The 23,957-nt window shown below is 45.7% G+C and overlaps 1 protein-coding gene across 1 annotated transcript; it reads right to left on the bottom strand.

Annotated features, from left to right (window-relative positions):
• Positions 1 to 3,376: 3,376 nt before the first annotated feature.
• On the bottom strand, positions 3,377 to 14,215 carry LOC146337272 (gonadotropin-releasing hormone II receptor-like). Its single transcript, XM_084817459.1, has 4 exons — positions 13,951 to 14,215; positions 9,150 to 9,665; positions 6,816 to 7,017; positions 3,377 to 4,586 (listed from the first exon to the last, which is right to left on the bottom strand). Exons 2-4 carry the CDS (start codon positions 9,660 to 9,662, stop codon positions 4,180 to 4,182), a joined length of 1,122 nt encoding a protein of 373 aa, XP_084673585.1. The 5' UTR covers positions 9,663 to 9,665; positions 13,951 to 14,215; the 3' UTR covers positions 3,377 to 4,179.
• Positions 14,216 to 23,957: the final 9,742 nt, after the last annotated feature.

Genomic DNA, 23,957 nt, shown 5'->3' with positions numbered 1-23,957 from the left:
TATGTCCGTGGGAAGGAATGGTGTCTCTGTTTTACACTGGGCGAGTGGATGGTGCACTAAGCCTTTGAAAGAGGCCAAGATCCAAAGAATTGTTCAGCCAAATCCCTTATTCACCTGTCCTCCCTTTGCTGTATGAGAAGCTATGTTTGAAACCAAGGTGAATTCGAAAGCAGTTTGTGATACTGCATGGTGGGAAGTGAAAGTTTTGCTGTTCCGAGAGGGGGAAAACAACCAGTTTTACTGGGTTTAAGAATACCTAAAATAGCACTTGAGATTCCGGCCAAGTGTTCAGTGCTTTCCTAAGTTAAGAGCCAGAAACTCCAACACCAGCCACAGCCCTTTTTGTGCTTGCTGCTGTATGCAGGGAACCAATTCTCTGGACCTATTCTTTCTCTTATCTCCCCCCCGCCCCCATTCCAGGCATACCTGTAAAGATGGTCCTGTACCATCTGCTCAATAGTTTATTCCATGACAACATCTGTCTCTAAGTGCCCTGCCCTAAAGATACCAGTTTCCCATCACCTTCAAGCAAATGTAGAGAAGATAATTGGGTGGGAATTATACAGGATTGTAGCCAAAAGCAGGGAGCTCCATCAGAAAACCTACCACCGACAACTGTCCGAGGGACCGCCTATCAGTATGAACCTGCTCAGTTATTCAGATCAGCAGGAAAGCCCTTTGGAAGATACCCATGCTTGCAGAGGCCTGCTTGTCGGGGGCACAGGAAAGGGCTTTCTCCTGTGTTGCTCCCCAAGTCTGCAACATACTTCCTGAGCGGTCCCCCCGCCCCACCCCTCTCTGCATTCACGAAGGGAGTCAAGGCATATCTTTTTAACTTGGCTTTTAAAATTGTTTCAGCTTTTATGTTTAGTATGTTTTTACTTGATTATGGTTTTTACTTTGTGAAATCTTTGTAAACTGCCTTGGTTGTCTTCAGGAAATTGGTATAGAAGTGCAATAAACAAATAGATTTCTGTTCCACCCCCCAGAGTGGCTAGCAAAGGCTCTGAGAGAAGTGGAAGTGGTTGAATGAGTGCTGGGGGTGGTTCAAGTTCTCTCACTTGATGCTGTGGCAAGAACAAGCTCTTTTCCTTGAGCTCAGTTAACCACCAATTGTGGCATGTGCCCAAAATGTGCTTAAAAGCCTTGATGCTTCCCCAACACTGATATCCAGCGATGTGAGTTTACAGTAATTTTGGCTTCCATAAGTTTGATGCTCATCTTCTGATAACAAAATCTAATTGATATAACAGCCAGGTTCCTAAGGTCCTGTCAGGGCTCCTTTATACAGAACTTTTATCCTGCTATTGAGATTGCTCACTCATGGAAGTTTGCGGGTCCTTTTCATGACATCGTCAACCTCCAGGGCAGATCCAGAGGTATTTCCTGGTTATTCCATCTTTAAAAGATCCGGAAATAATGAACTATTCATTTTCAGTCAGATTGTTACGCTATTTAAAAAGCCACTAGATGGTGCAGTTGCATTGAGTTCTATGGACCCTTGAAAATTAAAAGCTTCCCCTCTCAGCAATCATGTGATCGCTATTTGGGAACCCCCTGCAAACCTGGAAAGGCTCCACAAGGGGAGGGCTGTGGGTTTTTACTTTAATGTAAACGCAGCCTCAGCTTCTGCCATGACGGAGAGAGAGGTCAGAGTATGCACATGAAAAGGTGGAGCTGTTCAGGTAGGGGCTGGTTTGCTTCTCAAGGGACGCTGTGTCAACGGATGCTGTGTGAAGAGGTTTCACCCCCGTTGTAAAGCTGTCCCCAACTGCAGCCCTTTATTTCCCCCCATTGGAATGCCAACCATTCGCTTACACAGAAAAGGCAGTGTCCCCCTTTGTGATAATAGTGCAGCGATGCCCAAATCTGCCCTGCCTGGGCACAGTTGATGCCAGAGCTCCCTGCATATATGCATCTACCCACCAGCTTTGAAAGAGAGATGGCATCTCCAGCAATTTTCTTGGATGGCAGGGGTCAACAGAAAATAATGATTTGGGGGAGTGGGGGGTGCTTACTGGTAAAAGTGGCAGCAGCATCTCCACCCTCCCCTTACAAGAGTTTTCTGCTGCTTCAAGAGAGATGGGGTTCCTGCAATCCACAACTAGGCAGCCACCATGTTTCCCCCACAGTGGCTTGGCTCAGAATGCTGCTTTCGCCATGGAATAGTATTATTCCAGGGGCACTGTTTGAAAGAGGAAGATGGTGGTTTTCACTGGATAATGGAGCCCCTTCTTTCTTCAGCGATGCCTCAGTCAATTTCAGAGGCATCTTGCAATCTGCTTGACTGCAGATTGCAAGAGTTCCGTCTCGGTAGAAGCGGTGGGGCAACTTTTTAGGCAAGAAGAGGTGGGGTGGGAGGAGATGCTGCCGCCACTTCTACCAGTACAGCCCTGCCCCTGCTCCCCAAACGTAATGATTTTCTCCCATGAAAATACCTCGTTTTTCCACCTGTCCTTTTGGCCTCACCCCCATCCATTGCTGGAAACGTTCCTGGGAAAATATTTGGATCAGCACTAACATTCATCACACCCTTGACTTCTTGATCAGTTGTAATGAACAATCTTCCATCTTAGTTGATCTTCAGCCTCCTCTGTTGCTATTTATGGGCTTTGCCTCATTTATTTTTATTAAAATAAATGCTGTCAGTGAGCCTGGTGTTCTTAGGGTGGCCAGGTGTCCTCTATTCGATGGGCCACCCTTTCCAGGGTGTATGTATATAAAGCATATGCAACTTCTTGAAATCACTGCCCTCCTTTTTTGTGATGCATTTCCTCTTTTTTGGCAATTTCGTAAGGGGCCATCCTAGGTGCTTTACAGAGTAACATAAGCAAAACCCTTCCCTAAAGCATTTCCAATTAACATTTAGATGGAGGGTTGTGTGCCTGGCTCAATGATAACATAGAAGCTCTCCTTAAGCTGCTCAGAGGATCTCAGTTCTTGAAATTCTGGCCCAAATGCTGGCATGGTAAGTACGGCAACACTTGTGACAAATTGTGTGTGTACACGTACACACACACACACACACACACACACACACAGTAAGACCATCTTTATTTAGATGAATATTTCTTTCTGGTTCATTGGTGAATCCTCTAGCCTGTGTTTCCCAACAGCCGTGTAAAACAGAGCTCAGGAAAAAGTCTTGAGGATGCTCCAAGGCCTTGTTTGCTCCATTACATGTATTTTGGGGTCTCGTGTGCCTGCCGGTTATAGCTGCTAGCTCACAAACACCCCCTCCCGTGCTGTACACATCAGCTACTGCCTCCTCCCAAATTGTCCTATGACTCCAACATTTATTGTCCTGTCCACAACTTCTACATGCCCCCTGCCCCACCTTGCTACCAAAAAAACCATGCTACCCCAATAAAACATAACGTTTCTAAAAATGTATTCAATTGGTAGTATAATTTATAAGAGTTGACATTACATTTGGTTTCCTCTGGCCATCTTTAATTCAGGATGGGCTTTGGACAGAATCCCCCCCCCCCAACTAAATGGCTGGTGATGCTTTGGAGTCCAAGAATGTCCATTTCCGCTGAGATGCCCGCTGAACGAGGGGGTGGGCGACCAATTGTTCCACTCAATATTCATTGAGGCCTGGTTCATGCATGCTTGTTTACCACTTGATGACTTGCATGTGTGTATAGGCCGCCCACCACAGAAAAACCTCGCATAACACCTAAAACCATGGGTGGGCAACCTTTACGGGTTGGGGGGGGTCATCACATTGTCCCCCATAGAACCCTTTGAGGGCTGCACATGGACACAGCAAGTCACCCTTCAGAGCAGGTTAATGTCTCTCCCCACGCCCTATTTCCCAGCAGAATTGGGCCCCCAGCAGCCCTCTGAACAGCAGTGGTGGTGGTGGTGGTGGCAGCAACAGTGCAGAGTGGGCTTTCAAGAGCCCTGTTTTGCTGGGGAAAGGTGTACGGGGCCAGGGATGACTCTGGTCGTGCTGGCAGCAGGAACCAAGGAGGCTCAGCACCTGCAGCGCACCACACGGGCAGCCTCCGAGGGCTACGCGCAGCCTGCGACTTGTCCACCCCGTGTTAAATCGAATGCAATTTCATGGAGTCAGTTCATGTGTTTAGCTGCCAGTTTTCAAGTGTGCCGTTATCAGATGCCGCAAATCAAGCGTTCTGCCTGCACGTGTGGACCAGCCCTGAGCTTCTTGCTCTACAACACAGTGTGTAGAGTGCCACCATTGGAAACACTTGAAGGTGCCCGGCCCTGGGCGTGATAATCTTTATTGTTCATCTCCGAGATAGATGCAAGTTTTTTTTCCTGGCGGGTCACTGTTAATTTAAGGGGCCTGAGGCACATCTTCATGTCCTCTCGAAACGACGGCGTATACAGCCCGTAGATGATGGGATCCGTGCAAGTGTGCAGCAAGCCGAAGAGAAACAGGAAGTGGCTGACATATTCTGGTATTGTATGGATCATGTCAGGCTGGAACCAGTACCACAAGCCCAGGAGGTAATAAGGGGTCCAGCAAAGAATGAAAGAAGCCACTATCACAATTGTCATTTTGAGAGTCTTCATTCGGGCCTTGGAGATGTGCTCATCCTTGCCTCTGGCAAGATCTGCAGGAGAGTCTCAAACAGGTCAATTACACGGGAAGCAAAGGGTCACCAACATCTGAACTAACAATACCAGTCCTAACGGAATACCAGACAAGGCAAACAGGACAAAAGCTTGGTGGGTCAGCAGCGGCAGGCATCATGTACTTGGACACTCAAAAAGCTGTTGACAGCCTCATGGAAGGCTCCTGCGTAAACTTAGCAGTCATGGGCTAAGAGGACAGGCTCTTATGAGATAAGAAGTTCTCTTACAGATTGATAACTGGTTAAACAACAGGTTAAACAACAGGAAGCTGAGAGTAAGTAGACAGTTTTCATAATGCAGGAATGTAAGATGCAGAGTCTCCTCAGGATCTGTGTGTGTGTGTGTGTGTGTGTGTGTGTGTTTTAAATGATCTGTTTTTTTTAATATTCATAAATGGTCTGGAGCAATGTTTCTGATGACACCAAATTACTCAGTAGAAACAAGGGATTGTGAAGGATTCCAAAAGGATCTCTCCAGAATGGGTGAGTTGGCTGTTTATTGCATTTCTCTGCAAGTCAATAGCTGAAGCTGTCTGGGTGGTTCACGAAATAAAACTTTAACCCATACAATACAAAAGCATACTGCCTATACTGTTTAATAGCCTATATCTGCCGCTGTGCCTCCCCTGGTTCTGTTGCACCAGTGGAATGGACTGCTAGAGCAGCAGGAACTAGTGGTTCCTGAAATAACCCCAGAAATGAGTGGAAACACTCATTTCCAAAGCGGGACAGGTCAGTGGAGATCCCTTCTGCGAGCTCTGCTCCCCTGCCCTGTGAAGTTGCACCTTTCATCACTCATGTTCCCCTGGAGGTGAGAGCTTTATTGAGTTCCATGTTTTACGAAGTTCTAGATAAACAGTGTTTTGTATTAAAGAAAAGAATGAAATGAAACCAGCAATTAAGAGAGCAATCCTATGAGCCCTAGACAGGGGCGGGGGGGACATAGGATATTTCCGATTCCCGGATCTAAGGTCGGAGTCAGCGCTCCGACCTCAGACACAGGAGTCTGAGATACCCATCCCCCGCCCCCTCACAGCCGGCACAGGGGGAACCATGCTGGCTGCCTCTCCGAGGTCACAAATGCAACCTTGGAGGAAAGGGAAAGGAGACACGTCGGTGGGTGGGGAGGGGAAGAGACTGGGGAGGCCAGCTTATGCTGTATCCAAAGGCTTCCCCAGTCTTCTTCCCTCCCCAGCGCCTCAGCTAGACAGGTGAAAATGCCTGTCTAGCTAAAATGCAGAGCCAAAGGAGCCTGCACACTGCTTCTGCTCTGCATAGGATTCCTGTCAGCCTTTAAGTTCGGAGGCTGACAGGAATCCCAATAGGATTGCACCCCAAAGCCCCCTTCCCTCAACAGGGAACAGCACTCTGTCTATCAGGTCTAATCCCTGAAATCTATTCCTCACCTCCACTGTATATTCATCAGGGATATGATTGAGGTCATACCTGAATGGTTTGGTGGTTTTCCCTACGTTCTTCAGTTTCAGCCAAAATTTTGCAACAAGCAGCTCATGATCTGAGCCACAGTCAGCTCCAGGTCTTGCTTTTGGAACTGACTAATGAAGGGGCAATTCATTAGCCATGCTGAACAGGACACAATTAGAGATAGAGGCTACTCAGCAGAAGCATACGGTTAAAGGCACAGTATCTCTGAAAAGCTTTAATAGTACCACACCGAAAAGGCTGACACTGCAACTGCCTTTAAATAATAAGGCAACAAATCAGGTTAAAAAACAGGCAGGGAGACAGTACAGAAAGTACCAGGTTGTTTGGATTCTTCAGAAAAAAAGTGAGTGAACAAAGGGTGGCAACTGCAGCCAAAACATAGCTCATCTAGACATGTTTTCCAACAGAGAGGCCAATTTTTAGTTGGTTCTTCTTCATATGCAAGAGGTCCTAGTCTCTTAGGGTACAACCCTATGCATGTTTAGAGAGAGAAAAGTCCTACAACTCCCAGCATTCCCCAGTTGTAGGACTTTGTTCTCTCTAAACGTGCATAAGATTGCACCCTATCATTTTCTTTAATCTGAAAGGTTCAAAAGGAAGTGGGCAGGATAGACTTTTTTATTTGGGGGATAAATTTGTCATGTTCCAGATATCGTAAGTATTGTATTACTCCTGTAAAGTTCAGTATGTTTTTAACACTTTAAGATCTTCAGGGGAGGAACCTGATTCACATCACATGCAAATTAAAGGCAGCAAACTCACCTTTGTTAATTTTCAGCTGCTTGCTAATCTCAAATAAGATACGGACATAGCAAACGATCATCACGCACAGAGGGGTGATGTAGAGGGTGGTGAAGGTGAACATGTTGTAGGTGGTTTCCTGCCAGCGTTCTCTGAAACTTCCATGCGTCACACATTGGGTGAAATTGACTCCTGGGATGGTGTACAGGTGGAAAAGGAAGAGCTGGAATTGACATGGAAAAAAAGTTCAGATTTTTCTAAAAGGAGGAGACTCACCTGGCCTGTTTTGGGTGAGCTCTTGGCAGCAATTTCCCAAGAGTCTATGGACACCCTCAGATTTTTAGTGCTGTTTTTGCTTCTGGACAGCCAAACCAAGTTCTTCTGTTCCAGACTTCTCCAACTTGGTGCAGTTTAGATGCACTGACTGCAACTGTCATCACCCCCAGCCAGCATGGCTAATGGTCAGGAATCCTGGGAGTTGTAGACCAAAACATCTGGAGGGCAGCAGGTTGGGGAAGGCTGTTCTATTCTATTTGACAGAGTTTTAAAAAGCAGCTTGTTGCCGTTTGGTCCTAGGAACTGTAAAAAGGAAGTTACAGCCCAAACACTGCCTGCACTCTTGGTTCCTCTGGACTGTGGACCTGATTCATTGTGTATGTGTGTGTTGCGGGGGAGAGAGAGAATGAAAAGAAGAACTTTCTTTAAAATGGCACTTTTAAAAGATCTAGATCAGCCTTACAGAAGCTTTGGACTACAACCCCCATCATTCATAGCCAGCATGAGTCAATAGTCAGGGATGATGGGAGTTGTAGTTCAAAACATATGGAGGGCATCAGATTGAGGGAGATTGATCTGCACTAAAATGACTGAATCTTCAATCCAAACTAGTTGAATACATCTGTAATCCTATAGTTCCCTGGGGCTGGGAGTAAGTCTCATTGAGCCCAGTAGGGTTTACTTCTGAGTAGACATATGTATTGCAGGTATCAAGCTTAGAGGAACCCTGAGGAAAGGCTGCAATATCATGTACACACTTCCTAGGAATGGTCATAGAATCATAGCGCTTTTCTACATGAGGCTGTTAATCATATCTACTTTCAGTTTCATTGCAGAATTGAGATCCGCCCTTCACATGAGGAGCATTTCCTTTCCTGCTTTTCCGCTACATAATCTATAGGTGGCACTCTGGTATAGCGGAATTGTGCAAATACACAAGAGGAAATTACACTTTCTTTCGCCATCAGAAATGATATCCTATTTTCCCTGCTCTTAAAAAAAACCCATGGAAAGTGCTGTTTAAAAGAAGTGAATCTGGAGGGTCACAACATCTTCTAAAGAACCCATAAACAACAACAAATGCCTCATGTAGAAAAGCTCATCGAGTTCAACATAACCTCAAAAGTTATCTAGTCCACCCCCCTACTAATGTAGGAAATGCACTGGATATTATATATTCAGAAGACTCAAGTGGCAAAGCTGGGGGGGGGGGGTGTCAGGGGAAGTCTTACAACTTCAGGAGGGAAATCATATATTTGAATGACTCTATCATTCTCCTCCCACCCCAAGTGACAACCAAATCACTCCCTGCACAGATCACCGCAAGGGGAAGAGTTGTTTGTTTGTTTAAAAAAGCTTATATTCCACCTTTCTGCCTGGCAACAGGCCTCCAAGGCAGCTGGCAATAGGGAAGAATTAATAGATAATACCCTTTTTTTAAGGACATTTGTGGCTTATGAAAGGTCGGGGGGGGTGAGATAGTCAGGGGGGACAATGCTGGAAACTGTCCACTCCTCAGGCCTTAGATCAGGGATGGGGAACCTTTTTTCTCCCCATGGTCAAAATGGAAAATGGGAAAGGGCAGGCGGGCGGGTGGGGTGTGTGCGTGCATTCCATCTATGTGTGGGGGCAAATGTGATTATTACCATTTTAAGTGTACTCAGAAGCTCAGGACAAGGTTTCTTCTTATCTATTCAGTTGTAAGCAGGACTGAATCACTCAGCACTTTCAAATAGCAGACCAAATGCTAAAGTTTTGCATGTTTACTCACAAGTAAGCAGATCTTCTGCCTGCAAAAGGCACATTTCAGTTCAGATCCCCCCCCACTCCTATATATATATATATGCGCGCACCTGCATGTGTGTGTGTGTGTGTGTGTGTGTGTGTATGTATGTATATAAATATATTAAAATATTAGGGGTGCAGGGAAAAGCTCAAAATGATGAGATAAAGCATTTTGAAATTCTAATTGCCATCATTTGTTCTTTCAGCCCTCATGTTGAAAAGCTGAGGGACCCCGAGAACACACACGGGAGGCCTCTCCCCGCGAGCTGGCCTCACACCTTACTGGAGTCTTACCTGAGGAGAGGCCAGCAAGACACTGAGTATCCACGCAACGCAGAGCAGGACCCGGTTGCGGTGGCTGGAATTAGCAAAAGAAAAGGGGTGAAGTATCGCCGAGTGCCGGTCCAAGCTGATCACCACGAGCACCAGCGCAGCAGAGTACATGGCAAAGAGCTTGAGGAAGTTCAGAAGTCTGCAGAGCGCATCTCCGGCGTACCACTGCACGGTTATGTTCCACACAGCATCCAATGGCATGACAGTCACGGTAACCAGCAGGTCTGCCACGGCTAAGCTCTGGATGAGCCGCTGGACATGAGATTTTCGTCTCTTCCTCATGACGCTGTATAAGACTGCAGAGTTGTTGCATGCTGCTACCACGAAAAGGCAACTGGTGATGACAACCCGGGTCTTGGCAGCAAGTGTGAACGTTGGTTCAACCCAGGCCTTGGAGCAAACAGAAATAGAACTGTTCTCATCCGCAGCACTGCATCTTTGTGGATGATGCATCAGGGGTTCTCCTTCAGTCATTACCTGGAAAAAAACAAAGAGATTATTTTTAAAATGCAGTACTGATTTGTGTGAGCATGAGGAGGGTGGTGGTGGAGGGATCCTACCTTCACTGGGATCCAGAGGTACTTGTGTATGCACCAAGAACTTTTTAAAAAAATCTACATAGAACAACTTTTCAGGAAAAATCCCAGAGCCAAACCAGTAATGCACTGAAGCTGGGAAGGCATCAGGAGTCTTGGACGGATTGAATGCAGCATTGATGTGGTTGTAAAAATATTCCTTAAAATGAGTAGTTTCTGATGCGACTTAGTGATTGACACAAGGATGACAGTTATGGTTCAGTCACATTGAAGTATCACCTGTGTTGGCTAGAGCAACCATTTCAAAATGGTGGACACACCAGTCGGGTTATTTGTGGACAGATCAGGAAGAGATTGTAGGCAGAGAGAGCCACACAGTAGCTACGTGTGTGTGTGTGTGTGTGTGTGTGTGTGTGTGTGTGTGTGTGATTGTTGGACTATGGGATAGGTGTGATAAATGGATCCAAACCAGTAACAGAATTCAGTTGGATGGTGCATTTAGGAGTGGAGGTCTGAATTTGGAAGCTACAGGGCAAATGGGAGAGCCACATACATATCTGAATTCAGCAAGGTAATGAATGTAGAGATACGTACTGAATTTTTTTTAAGCATGATTCCACCAATGTTGTCTTCCTTTCTGTTCAGAACAATCACATCCATAATTATTTACACCCCAAACTGCTCCATAGTTATCTGCAGATGGGAATAACAGGTTTTGTGTGGGTGGGCAACTGCGCATACACACTCATCCCCTTCTCGGAAAGAAATCATTCCTTAAATTAAGGTGCCCCAATCCAGCAAGAGAGAGCGATCTACATATCCAGGTAGTCCAGAAGTGCATCCTGATAACCTTCAGTTCCCCACTGGGTTTATTGGAAGCATCTGATGCATTTAGGATGCTCATCCCCACCTGAGGCCAGGAGCTCACTGCAATGAAGTGTAAGTAGAGCTGGATCAGGGCCTATGTCTTCAGTGGCTAGCCCACAACTGCTCCATAGTTATTTGCAGATGGGAATAACAGGTTCTGTGTGGGTGGGCATAGATTTATATTACACCACATAGGAACACAGGAAGCTGCCTTATGAGTCAGACCATGGGTCCATCAAGCCCACTATTATCAACACTGACTGGCGGTGGCTCTCCAGGGATTCAGGCAGGATCCTTTCCTAGCCCTACAGATGTATGGATTTCGTTAAATCCGTTCTGTCTGTGTTTCGTGCTTTGTCAGGCATCTTTTGTTCTGTCATCCGCTCATTGACAGAATTGGACTTTTAAAACCAGAATTTTATTGTGCAAATCCACATTAGCACTAATCCACATTAGTGCTAGTGTGCAACTGCACTATTGCGCATTACTTAATGTAAATTTGCACAAATCCTCCCAAAGTAAAAAGATGTTCTGCAAGTCCGTGGAATCCATGTGACTCAGGAAAAGCTGGTCCACTGCAAAATCCAAATTCATTTGATTCTGTTGTGGATTTCTCTTACATCCGTACCTAGAGTTGGTGGGTATTGAACTTGGGACTTTCTGCTTGTTTGCATGAAACAGCAGCCTGTGGTTATGGTTAGCTTAAACAGAAGTAGGTACTTCTGTTCTCCTCCTCACAGCCATGCCATAGGAGGGGAGGGGGAAGAACACTTATGTTTGTAATGGTAAACTATGATTTGGCATTATGTCTGAACTGGCTTGAGTCTTCTCATGAGGAGATTAGAGGACAAAACAATCCAAAAGAAAGATCCATGCCACTTGGTTCAATCTACTCCATAGGCAACACTAATTGAATATTTGATATTACATCTTTATATTACTCTTCTTTATTCTAGATTCCCTCCCTCTCAGTCTGAAAGCAATGCATTTTTAATGGTTTTTACTTTTTGTGAACTGCCCAGAGAGCTTCGGCTATGGGGCGGTAGGTATAGAAATATAATAAATGAAATGAAATGAAACCACTTCCTTCAGAGCACTGCTGCTGAAGTTAATGAGTATTTATTTGTTTTAAGTGATTGTCTACTGCCCTTCATCAGAACTGATTCCAGGGCAGTTGACAACAATATATTAAAAACCAATATATAACATACATAACAACACACTTAAACAAACCATAAATAAAACCAGCAGGACAAAACCAGTCAGAAACAGTACTTAAAGTGCCAGGGTGAACAAAAAGGATTATGCCTGGTGCCTAAAAGATAAAATGCTGGTGCAAGATGAGCTACTGTGGGGAGGGAATTTCATATAAGGGGTGCCAGAGCTGAGAAAGCCCCCCCCACACACACACACACCAGTTGTTATCAGCCTCACCCATTATGCCTTGCAGAAGGGCATCATGAGCAGATGACCTTAAAGTATGGACAGGACAATATGGGAGTAGGCCACGGATGCAGAACCTCTTTTAGCTTGAGGACCAAATTAATTTTTCCAAATTAAATTTTGGAAAAATTTTAGGGGCTGCATTCCAGCGGTGGGCAGAGCAAAAGGGGTGAAGCCAGAAATGGCAGGATACTGCAGCTTAAAGCTCTTGCTGCCAGTGACCAAGGCTTAGAAGAGACATGTCAACCTTTCAGAACGGGGAAAACGCTGCAGAAAAGTAGGGAAACCACCAAACAATGGGTGGTGGGGACAGGGGTGTGGCCATCTGGGGAACCCCAGATTTGGTTCCTGGGCCTGGAATAGGTTTTCCTTCAAGTAATAGTGGCATTCTACTGTGACTATTCCCAGTAGTAACGTATGGCTGCGAGAGCTGGACTCTAAGGAAGGCTGAGCGCCGAAGAATTGATGCTTTCGAACTGTGGTGCTGGAGGAGACTCTTACGAGTCCCCTGGACTTCAAGGAGGTCAAATCAGTCCATCCTAAAGGAAATCAACCCTGAGTGCTCATTGGAAGAACAGATACTGGAGCTGAAGCTCAAATATTTTGGCCACCTAATGCGAAGAGAAAACTCTCTGGAAAAGACCCTGATGCTGGGAAAGACTGAAGGCAAAAGGAGAAGGGGACGGCAGAGGATGAGATGGCTGGATAGCATCACCGATGCAATGAATATGGACTTGAGCACGCTCCGGGGAGAGCGCAGGACAGGGAGGCCTGGCGTGCTATGGTCCATGCGGTCACAAAGAGTCAGACGACTGAACGACTCAACAACAACAACAACAACTGTGACTATCAATCATATACCCAAAACATTCTGCTGCCTGCAGCTGAGCCCAAATGCCTCTGCCCCTGTCAGGTCCAACACTTTAAATTATCTTGTGGCGCCATTTCAAGCACAACGTTCTGCCTTCATCTGTTCCCCCCAATGATGTTGCCTGAACGAATGTTGCTTCACCCTGTTGCATGGCAGAGCTGGCCCTGGCACATAGCGACTTACAGTACAATCCTATGTTTGTTTGTTTTTTGCATTTATATCCCACTTTTCTGTCAAGGAGCCCAAGGCAGTGTACATGCTGCTCCTCCTCCCCCCCATTTTATCCTCACAACAACCCTGTGAGGCAGGTTAAGCTGACAGTCAGTGACGGGCTCAAAGGCACTCAGTCAGCTTCATGGCTGACTGGGGACTGGAACCCGGATCTCCCAAGTCCCAGTCCAGCACTCTGACCACTGCACTACACTGGCTCTCAGTTATACGTCCCACGGAGTTCAACGGGGCTTCCAGGTAAATGCAGATAGGATTGCAGCCTTAAAAACTAAGTAGGAGTTTCTGCAGCAGAGATGGTTAAAAACAGAGAACCTGCCAGCTACTCACAGATCAATAAAATAAAGTGCAGAGTACAGCTTAAAATTCCAATACATACAGCTCCATCAATCAGCTATTAAAATGTGAAGTATAAATAAATAAATAAGCAAGCAAGCAAGCAAGCAAGCAAGCTAGGGTAATTAAATACTAAAAGCAGAGTGCAATTCTATAAATAGGGACCAGCAAAGTCATAAGTAATTTGAGGGTTTCACTTGCAATCGTTACATCTTAAAAACCAAGAGTGACCTTTAAAGAAAAAATATAAAGAAGTTGGAACCAAAACATGTTAAAAAAATCAGACCCATGAAAATGACCAAACTAATTTGAGCCTAATCCTCTGCATGTTTACTAAGTAGTCAGCCCAACCATGTTCCCAAATGAATGTGCATAAGATGCTCAAGCTAGTGAACTTCTCAGATAATTGACTATCTGATAAAAGGAAGACATTAAAAACAGAATGAAGAATCCATTCTCAGCTGAAGCACCTCTACTGTACCTGCACTCCACATGCCCTTGAAAGGAAAAATCAGGAGAGGTTGCGGGTTTTGTTTCCTCCCCTAGCTGATGCCAAGTACTTCCAACCGGCTGTCTGCAGCCCTCAGCGTTGCATTGCTCTGCTCTTCAGTGGTGCCTGAGATGAGAAAGGTGAGCTGGGGAGCTAGCAGCACCGTGCCAGGACTTTGTCTGCAGGCCAGGGAATTGCCATCCCCAGAATGCCTGGCCTGCCTGCCTGCATAGCTGCTGCTGCTGCGGTCTCCAATACAGCATAAAAGCCAACGCCCCCACCCACCCCGCAGCCCCCTGCCCCGCTCCAGAGCAGATTCCACTTAGCTCAGAGGTTTGCTAGCAGTGCAAAGAAGAAAAATTGTTTAGTCAAAGCAGAGAGCACCACGGCTGTGCAGAGGACGTGATGCCCAGATCTGGTGGTGACTATTTTAATTCATGCTGCAGCCAGCCAAGATGTTCTCTGCAGAAACAGGCTACAGACAAAGTACGTATATTCAGTGTCGTTCAGTTAGAGAGGTCCGGAAATAAAACAAAGCTAGGAGCATGCACAGGGACTCCGTTGCATGATGATGGTGGTGGTACAGTCATCCATGTACACGGCACTCAGACAACCTACCTGCCTGTCCGACCCAAAGCAGTTTTATGTATGTATTGAATGTATTTATAGAGACAGGTCCCTGCCCCAAGGTGCTTGCCAGGGGGGAGAAAAAACAGAGAGGGAGAGAGGCAAAGGTTTTGAAGGGAGGGATATGAGCCACATTCACTTAGGCTGAAATCCTATATAGACTTACCCAATGGAGGTTGGTGGCTCCGATGTCATTGGGGCAGTGAATCTGCTCCGGGTTACAGCCAGACCAGTCAGAACTCTAAAGGAGCTATCCAAGGTGATAGCTCCTTTAGAGTTATGACTGAAACCTGGAGTGGATTCACCTCCCCACTGACATTGGAGCCACCAGTCTCCACTGGTAAGGACAGTAGGAGTTGCAGTCCAACATGCAGGAGTTGCAGTCTACCAACAAAGTAGAGAGGGAGACATTTTACTCCCTTTCTCATAATATGGGAACCTGGGGTCCTCCCATGAAGCTGAATGTTGGGAGATTCAGGACAGATAAGGGGAAGGACTTCTTCACACAGCACATAGTTAAACTATGGAATTCACTTCCACAAGATCTAGTGATGGCCACCAATTTGGAAGGCTTTAAAAGCGGGTTAGACAAATTCCTGGAGGAGAAGGCTATCAATGACTACTAGTCCTGATGGCTACATGCTACTTCCAGTATCAGAGGCAGTAAGCCTATGTACACCAGTTGCTGGGGAATATGGGCTGGAGGGTGCTGTTGCACTCTTGTCCTGCTTGTGGGTCTCCTGTGGGCAACTGGTTAGCCACTGCGTGAACAGAATGCTGGACTAGATGGATCCTTGGTCTGATCCAGCAGGGCTCTTCTCATGTTCTTACGTTCTTATCTGGAGGGCACCAGGTTGGGGAAGGCTGACACAAGGTCACCACTGTTAGGAATGGTAGCAGAGGAATTAGGATTTCTCCCCTTGTAAGATCTCCCTGCAAAAACGATAATATTTGCTCCTTCTAAGGGCCTTACCTTCTTCCATCAGCCTGACCACATAGGCTGCTTGTTTTGTCTGTGGCATGTAGAGTAGAAACCTCTAGGTAACAATTACACCACTTCCATCTTCTGCATTGTGCCTTGCACCCATTTCATCTAACTGCCATCATCAAGGAGGCGCAAACTTGCTGGAAATTAAATTGTGTGTTCTGAGGAAGTTCTTTGAACAGCTAGTCTGGTAACCTGAAAATGAAAACAAGGCCTGAAGTCAAAAGGGGGCCCAAAAACTCATTTTAACCATCATTGCGCCCTCACCCCACCCCAAATGCTGACAGCATGCCAGATATAAACTGTGCTATGTGTGAGCTCCCTATAAAAACTGGAGGTGTGGAGTTGTGAGGGGCGGCTGGAAAAGCCACAGCATTTTTTTCCTACTTTGCCTCTTGGAACTATAACGGCTGAAATTCCAATGGTTATTTCCCCTGCTAGGTTACCATGGTCCTGTTTTCTAGATTAGACCTTGTTATAATACCTCTTTTGTCCCAGAGGATGCAGGACAGCCGACCTACGCTGAGAAGGAAAAAAAAAAACCCACACAACCTCATCTGCTGCCAACACATTCGACTTTGTATCAACAATTTCACAATAATTTCCCCAGAAGACCAGATTTAAGGCTGAAAAGTGGTACGTAAGAGCCAGCTGGCTGAACTATACACACAACCCAAGTAGTCAGGGTAATAATGAAGGCACATCTGCTGCAGAAGCTTCTGAGATGATGTTCCTACATGCAACATATTCTGGTGTGCCCTTCTTGGAAAATGCAGTGTAGTCACGTGGGGAAACCAAGGGGAGATCTTCACAACAACGGAATGAGAAGCGTGTTGGAGGATTATCTGGATTTTCATGGAATCGGCTTTGGTCCTCCAGGGACACATGAAACAAGAAAAGCCAAGAGTACCATACCTTTAAAATCCAGTTTTCAGGGGTCACCCAAAGCTTGAAAGGAATATACTTCTGGGTGGGGTTGGAGGAGTAGAACTGACCGTCATCAAACTGGCAGGGGCTGCTCAACCAATGAGAGAAGCTTATTTCCTGGCCCATGTCCAGGCTCTTCCCTGCTACTACATTATTATGAATGCAGAGCAGCTAATGTTTCCCCATGTGTGCAGATTTCCCTGAAGAAGCCCAAATCCCTGGTTCTTGAGCACAGCATCTGAAGGCTCCTGCTGAGAACTCCCCCACACACACAATTTTACCCCATTTGAGCAAACTGTCATGGAGTTATTCCATGATCCCCTGTTCCCCAACCTGTGCACTTTTGCCTTGAGAAGACAAAATCCCTGGTTCTCGAGTACAGCATCCGAAGGCTCCCCCTGAGAGCAATTCTCTCCCCAGTTTTGCCCCATTCCAGCAAACTCTTGTGAAGTTATTCCTCTCTCCCCTGTTCCCCAATGTGCTCACTTTTGTTTTGAGAAGCCAAAATCCCCAGTTCTTGAGTGCGGCATTTGAAATCTCTCCCCTGAGGGACTCTCCCCCCATTTTGCCCCATTCCAGCAAACTGTAGTGAAGTTATTGCTTCTACCACCACCCCTTTCTCTTTCTCTGGCACTTTCTCTCTGCTTGTAATGACAGGCTCCTGAGACATCACCAGATCGGAGAAGCGTTATGTAAAGGTGCTTTTACATAACATCAGAGAAGAACCTTTACACAATATCGGAGATGTGATGTAACACAACAGTGGAAAAGCAAAGTAATGCAAACATCAAAGAAGTGCATCATCATGGAGGCTAATTACTGGTGAAATGGGAGTACAGGGCAATTCTGAAGGCTGGAAAGGTTCAGTGAGGTTATGGCCACGTGAAAGACATGCCTCTGGGCAGGACTATCATGCCAAAGTAAATGCGGAGGATAGGGGCACACAGCACCAGAAGCGCAGAGAACCCAAAATAAATAAATGAAACAGAGTAAGTAGTCTCAGAAAATCCACCTTTTTCAACGGAAATCTCTGGGGTGGCTGCAAATTGGCCACAACGCTGACCATCTCTACACCAGCCTAAAATCCCGCATTTAAAACGGGGCTTTCTGCTTCCATTTTAAATGAAGGACCATGACAGACCCCCTTTACATGCGCTTCCTTCCCCCCTTTCCCCCCTCCTTTTCCCCCTCATCTGAGTCTTCTATATGTTTCATTGGTCCAGCTCCTCTTCTTGCGGCTTTTCCTTTTTCATGGAGGGAACTCAAGTGGAATATAAGCAGGGTAATTTGATAGCTCATTATCTCCAATTTTTAAAAAATGGAATAAAGGTCAGTTAGTGCAGAAGACGCCCTGGAGGTTAACGATATCATCCAGAGGGCCTGCAAACTTCCATAAGTAACCAATCTCAATAGCAGGATCAAAGCTCAGTGTGAAGAAGGCCGTCATCTGCCGTGAACGACCTCGGAATGCTCCCAATTCGCAGCAAATCCCCTGTGAGGACAGCCCCCAAGTTGCTTGGGCTGGTTGTAGGGCTGCCGAGTTTCCTGGATCATTTAGCGCAGAGGCTCAAACAACAAGAAGTCTTGTGGCACCTTAAAGGGTACTTCTAGATGAGGCGTTTATCATGCCATCACCCTACCTCATTCATGGAATTTGAATTTTACAGCAGTCCAGACATTGTTATCTTCCACTTGAAAGCCACTTGTTTTCTCACTGCTACATCCATCTTATTTCCTTACTGCAGAAAATCTATTAAGGAAGAAATGACAGAATAACTGTACAACGCCTTCTAATGGTCAGCACAAGGACCCCTCCATCTGGAAGCACCCAAAGACTAGTACATTTATTATGGCACAAGCTTTCATGGACTACAGTCTACTTCATCATATGCAAGACTTTTTATTTGTCTGGAAATAAAACAACCAAGATAAGAAGTACAAATTAAGCAGACTTATACCAATTGCCAGACTGTGTGTAATTTATGATGGTTGTAGAATTTCTGTTTTCCACTCACGAGAGTCAGAATTCCAGCTTCCCTCATGTAGATTTTTCACATATTCTACCTATAACATGAGAATTCTGTTATACCTATAACATGAGGCCACCTCACTGCTCACCCCTAATCCAGGTAATTTATCAACAAGCTAAAAAGCACCGGTCCCAATACAGATCTTTGGGGGACCCCACGGTTTACAACCCCTCCATTACAAGAACTGTCCATTTATTCCTACTTTCTGCTTCCTCTTCTTCACCCAGTCACTGGTCCATAAGAGGTCTGGGCCTCTTATCCTATTTCTGCTCATTTTACTCAGGAGCCTTTAATATAGGACTTTGTCAAAAGTGTTTTAAAAGTCCAAGTATGCTGTGTCTACTGGACAGTCCTCTGGGGCACATCGTGTATCTCTGGAACAGTTTTGTGGGTTTCTCTTTTCATTTCCTTCGGATGTATTGGGCTACAACTCCTATCATGCCTGACCATCATCTCGTGCTGGCTGGGGATGTTGGAAGTTGTAGTCCAACACTTTTGGAGGGTACCAGGTTGAGGAGGCTGTCTCCAGCTGTCTCCAGTGCAACATGACCAGGGAAAGTTCTGCCTCATGCTGGATCCAACACAGAATGTCTAGGCCAGGGGACTTTGTGCTGTGTGAGTAAATATCAATAACCATTAAGTCATTTCCTTGGGACTGGAGAGAAATGAGCACCAGAGGTACACTGGGTCCTTCGTAGCAGCCAGAAAGGTCATGAGTTAAAAAAATATGCTTGCCAAGTGTCTGTTTTTTATTTTCTTAATCATTATTTGGTCTTAGGCTCCAAACCCACCAGGCTACTTCAATAAAAACTCAGTTCTGAAGGAGAGGTCTAGCGTCAATCTATAAAGCAAGCAAGCATTTTAAGAGCATCCTTCATTTTGATGTAGCCAGAGTCCCACGCATTCTGTACCAATAATAGTCTGGATCTGTCAAGAAGGAAAACCAGCTTCTGCAAACTGGGAGTAACAATGGCGATAATTGTTAATATTTTTATGCACACTCTACTTTGAAGGCTCAGAACAATAAAATATCAACATAAACACAAAAAATAAGTAATGTTTCAAATATTAGAACATAATCCTAAGTGTGCGGATATGAGCTGAAGTTCAAGAGTGATGAGGGAAAGGCACTTTGTACATGCTCTGGGATAATATCATTTCGTATTTGTTTCTTGAAAGAAGGGGCATAGCCAAAGTTGGGAGGGGATGGAGATAAGTAGGGTGGGGGTCTACAAAGGAGAAGGGGGATTGTCACATGCCAATGAGGAAGCTAGATAAGAAATGTATTGCCTCTCTTAAACAAGAAAAGAAAAGCCACAGGAAACAACTGACTCTACAGAGATACAGCTAAGTCCTGTGCCACCTAGTGACTAAACTATATAATGACGCTATCCACACAAGGCCCAAGACTAAGGGCCGATCTACACTGCACCCACCATCGCACCGAAGTCGGGGTCCTGTTGGGTAAATGCACTCGCAGTTCTTGATCGAATGCGTAAGCTCGGTTCACACTCGAGATCTGTGCTGTTTTCCTGCTCTTAAAGACGGCGGCTTTCATTGGAGGAGCAGAAATTCTTCCTGTTTCTGCTGATTCCCCGCCCACTGTCCCTTTCTTCCTCTATCCCTGTGTGTGTGTGTGTGTGTGTGTGTGTGTGTGGAGGGATGCTGCGAGCATCCTGTTGGGGCTCGAAGCCTGGTGACAGCTTGTCCTTTGCCGCTGCCACTGTAGCAGGTGGGGGTGGAGGGAAGAAGGAGGCACCTATCCTCTTCTCCCCCCCCACCTGCTGGAGGCCAGGGCGAGAGGCTGGGGGTCTCTGCCAATGTTCTTTTCCCCACGCCAGCCCTTTGCAGCCAGCACAAGGAAGAGGGGCAGTGGCGATGGCACCCAGTGCTCGCGTTTTGGGGGGGCTGCTAGCTTCTTCAAAGCTTCGCAACTTCAAAGACTGCCCTGTGTTTGTCCCCCTCTCCTCAGATGATGTTAAAATTGTCCACAGACATTTTTATCGATGTTAGTCCGTGGACACTGAGGACTGTCTGCCTGGATAGTGTGTGTTTTCCGTGCAGCAAGCATGGATGGGAATGTGAAAACATTTATGCTTGCCTGGGCTTGCCCGAGCAAGTTTGTTGAGCAATTGGGCTGGAAAAGCTACGATTCTTCTAAGATTCACTTCTTCAAAGATTCACTTCTTTGAAGATCTGAAGCTTTGAAGATAATGCCTTAATTTAAAAAAAGAAAAAAAAAAGAAAAGCCGAAGTGGCAGATAGAGGGGGGTAAAACTTAGTCTCATTTAAAGGGATAGAACAACCCCCTTCTCAGTGCAAGAAGCCTGATTCCCAGGCGGTCTCCCATCCAAGCACTGACCGGGACTGACCCTGTTGAGCTTCCAAGATCAGACAAGCACACGCACATCCAGCCCTTTGCTTGTTGCTGAGGAAATGGGGAGTGCTGAGGAACCTATGCAAACAGTAGCCGGAAGATGACATGAGGCCATCGAGAGCTGTGATTGGACAAGAGGGAAGTACAAACACCGCCATATATGGACAGGCGTGGGAGGGGACTACAACCAGGTAGGATAACAAACGCAGAAAATCAGAGCACATTAAGGGAAATACTGGGATATCAGGGTATTGAAAGTGGTAACACGGAAGCAGGAAATTCCGGTTCCAATTCGAGGCGGGTACTGCATAGTATGGAAGACGGGCAGTGAAACCTCATTGGAAGTGAAAAAAAACATAAGTGTAGATAGGCCTTAACAGCATCTTCAAGAGAACAGGATATGCTGGAAAACTAACAATGCAATCCTATGCATGTCTACTTGGAAGTAAGTCCCACTGAGTACAATGGGTCCTACTCCCAGATAAATGTGTATAGGATTGCAGCCTTAGTTTTTAATATTTTTCTGCTTTTAGATTTAAGTACAAGTCATACAAAATATTTCCAGTGTTCTGAACATTGACCTAACTACATTCTTTTGAAGTTAATAAAATTCCCATGTTAATGGAAAGACAGCTAGGTCAACACAAAGCACTTTGGAAAATCTCAGAGTAGCCCAGTTTTTCCCTGTAAACCAGTTAATATCTGAAATGCCCAAGAAACACAAGGACCCCTGGCTACTCCTAAACAAACCAAAAAGCTCTCTTGAACCCAGTGGGATTTCAAAAGTTAGTCTATGTGGATTGGATCCAAGATCTGCCTTCAGTGAAAGGAAGGCACCTTCTGGAGGGGAACGGCTCTGCTCATGGAAGGTCTCTCTGTTCAATATTGGGGATTACCTTCCATATACCACATGGAATCTTGGAATACTCTTCCATATACCACAGCTCGCGGCCTATTCATGGACGGCATTTCTGAATAGAGCTACACTTGTCATCTGAAACAGAGGACAGCATCAGATGCAGGATTTCCCCTTGCTTGTTTCTACTCTGATCCTGAGCACTAAAAGGAGAACAACATAAGCTTCATCTGGGCTAGAGCTACTAGGAGTGCTTCCAGATGAGGCTTTTATTGTCCCATCGCCCTGCCTCATTCACGGAATTTTATAGGCACCCAGAAGATGACATCTTCCACTTGTAAGCATCCCATGTTTTCCCAGTGCTTCTTCCATCTTTTTCCTTACAGCAGAAAATCCGTTAAGGAAGAAAAGATGGAATGGCTGTACAATGGTTTCTAATTAGCAGCACTAGGAACCCTCCATCTAGAACCACTCTAGATGTCCCAGATTCAATAGGATGTACACACTTAGCTGTGCTAGGCTAGGCCTTGGTTGCACTTGACTTTCATAGTAGCATAGAATCATAGAATAGTAGGGTTGGAAGGGGCCTATAAGACCATCAAGTCCAACCCCCTGCTCAATGCATGAATCCAAGTCAAAGTATCCCTGACAAGTGGTTGTCCAGCCTCCTCTTGAATGCCTCCAGTGTGGAAGAGACCACTACCTCCCTAGGTCATTGGTTCCATTGCCATATTGCTCTAACAGTCATGAAGCTTTTCCTGATGTTCAGCCGGAATCTGGCTTCCTGTCACTTGAGCCCATGATTCCATGTCCTGTACTCTGGGATGATCGAGAAGAGATCCTGGCCTTGCTCTCTGGGACAACCTTTCAAGTACTTGAAGAGCGCTATCATATCTCCCCTCAGTCTTCTCTTCTCAAGGCTAAACATGCCCAGTTCTTTCAGTCTCTCCTCATAGGGCTTCGTTTCCAGTCCCCTGGTCATCTTTGTTGCCCTCCTCTGAACCCTCTCCAGTTTGTCTGCATCCTTCTTAAAGTGTGGTGCCCAGAACTAGACACAGTACTCCAGATGAGGCCTAACCAGGGCTGAGTCAAGGGGAACTAGTACTTCCCGGGATTTGGAAGCTATGTTTCTATGAATGCAACCCAAAAGAGCATTCGCCTTTTTTGCAGCCACATCCCATTGTTGGCTCATATTCAGCTTGTGATCGACAACAATTCCAAGATCCTTCTCGCTTGTAGTATTGTTGAGCCAAGTATCCCCCATCCTGTAACTGTGCATTTGGTTTCTTTTTCCTAGGTGCAGAATTTGGCATTTATCCCTATTAAATGTCATTCTGTTGTTTTCTGCCCAGCACTCCAGCCTATCAATACCATTTTGAATTTTGTTTCTGTCTTCCAGGATATTAGCTACCCCACCCAATTTTGTGTCATCAGCAAATGTGATGAGCACCTCCTGTACCTCCTCCTCCAAGTCATTAATAAAAATGTTGAAGAGCACTGGGCCCAGGACTGAGCCCTGCGGTACCCCGCTCATTACCTCTCCCCAGTTTGAGAAGGTCCCATTGACAAGCACTCTTTGAGTCTGATTCTGTAGCCAACTGTGGATCTACCTGATAGTTTTTTCAACTAGCCCACTTTGAGCTAGTTTGCTCATCAGGAGATCATGGGGCACTTCGTCAAAAGCTTTGCTGAAGTCGAGGTATATTATGTCCACAGCATTCCCGCAGTCCACAAGGGAGGTTACCTGATCAAAAAATGAAATCAGGTTCGACTGGCAGGATTTGTTCTTGACAAATCCATATTGACTTCGAGTAATCACTGCATTGTTTTCAAGGTGCGTACAGATGGATTGCTTTATAATCTGCTCCAGAATTTTCCCAGGGATTGATGTCAGACTGACTGGTCTGTAGTTCCCAGTTGACTTTCAGTGGATTGCAGTACAATTCTACTCCTTACTCACTTTGAGATTTTGTAAACAAGGTGCATTGTAAACACTTTGGCCTGGTTCACGTATAACAATAACCCAGACTTTTTTTTCCTCAAAATTCTGTATTATTGTGAATGCTGCTAAACAAATCATGGACCTTCTGTGGTTATGTGCAAACCAGCAGCTCTGGCTTGACTATATCCCAACAAGCCAGAGAAACAACCCAGGAACAAACTGTGCTGTATTTATCTGGCTTGTTGTGCGAAAGA

The sequence above is a fragment of the Heloderma suspectum genome, chromosome 11 (assembly GCF_057233095.1).
Source record: "Heloderma suspectum isolate Gila_16-S chromosome 11, 16-S_ref, whole genome shotgun sequence".
Classification (NCBI taxonomy): Eukaryota; Metazoa; Chordata; class Lepidosauria; order Squamata; family Helodermatidae; genus Heloderma; species Heloderma suspectum.
The sequence above is the reverse complement of the archived record's forward strand: the minus strand, read 5'-3'. Positions and strand labels throughout refer to the sequence as shown.

Bases quoted from the DNA above. Each gene is read 5' to 3' on its own strand.
- LOC146337272 (XM_084817459.1), bottom strand. From the start codon at position 9,662: ATGACTGAAGGAGAACCCCTGATGCATCATCCACAAAGATGCAGTGCT. The intron at 7,018-9,149 runs GTAAGACTCCAG...TGTCAATTCCAG, and splicing joins TCTTGCTGGCCTCTCCTCAG to CTCTTCCTTTTCCACCTGTA. The intron at 4,587-6,815 runs GTGAGTTTGCTG...ACTCTCCTGCAG, and splicing joins GCAGCTGAAAATTAACAAAG to ATCTTGCCAGAGGCAAGGAT.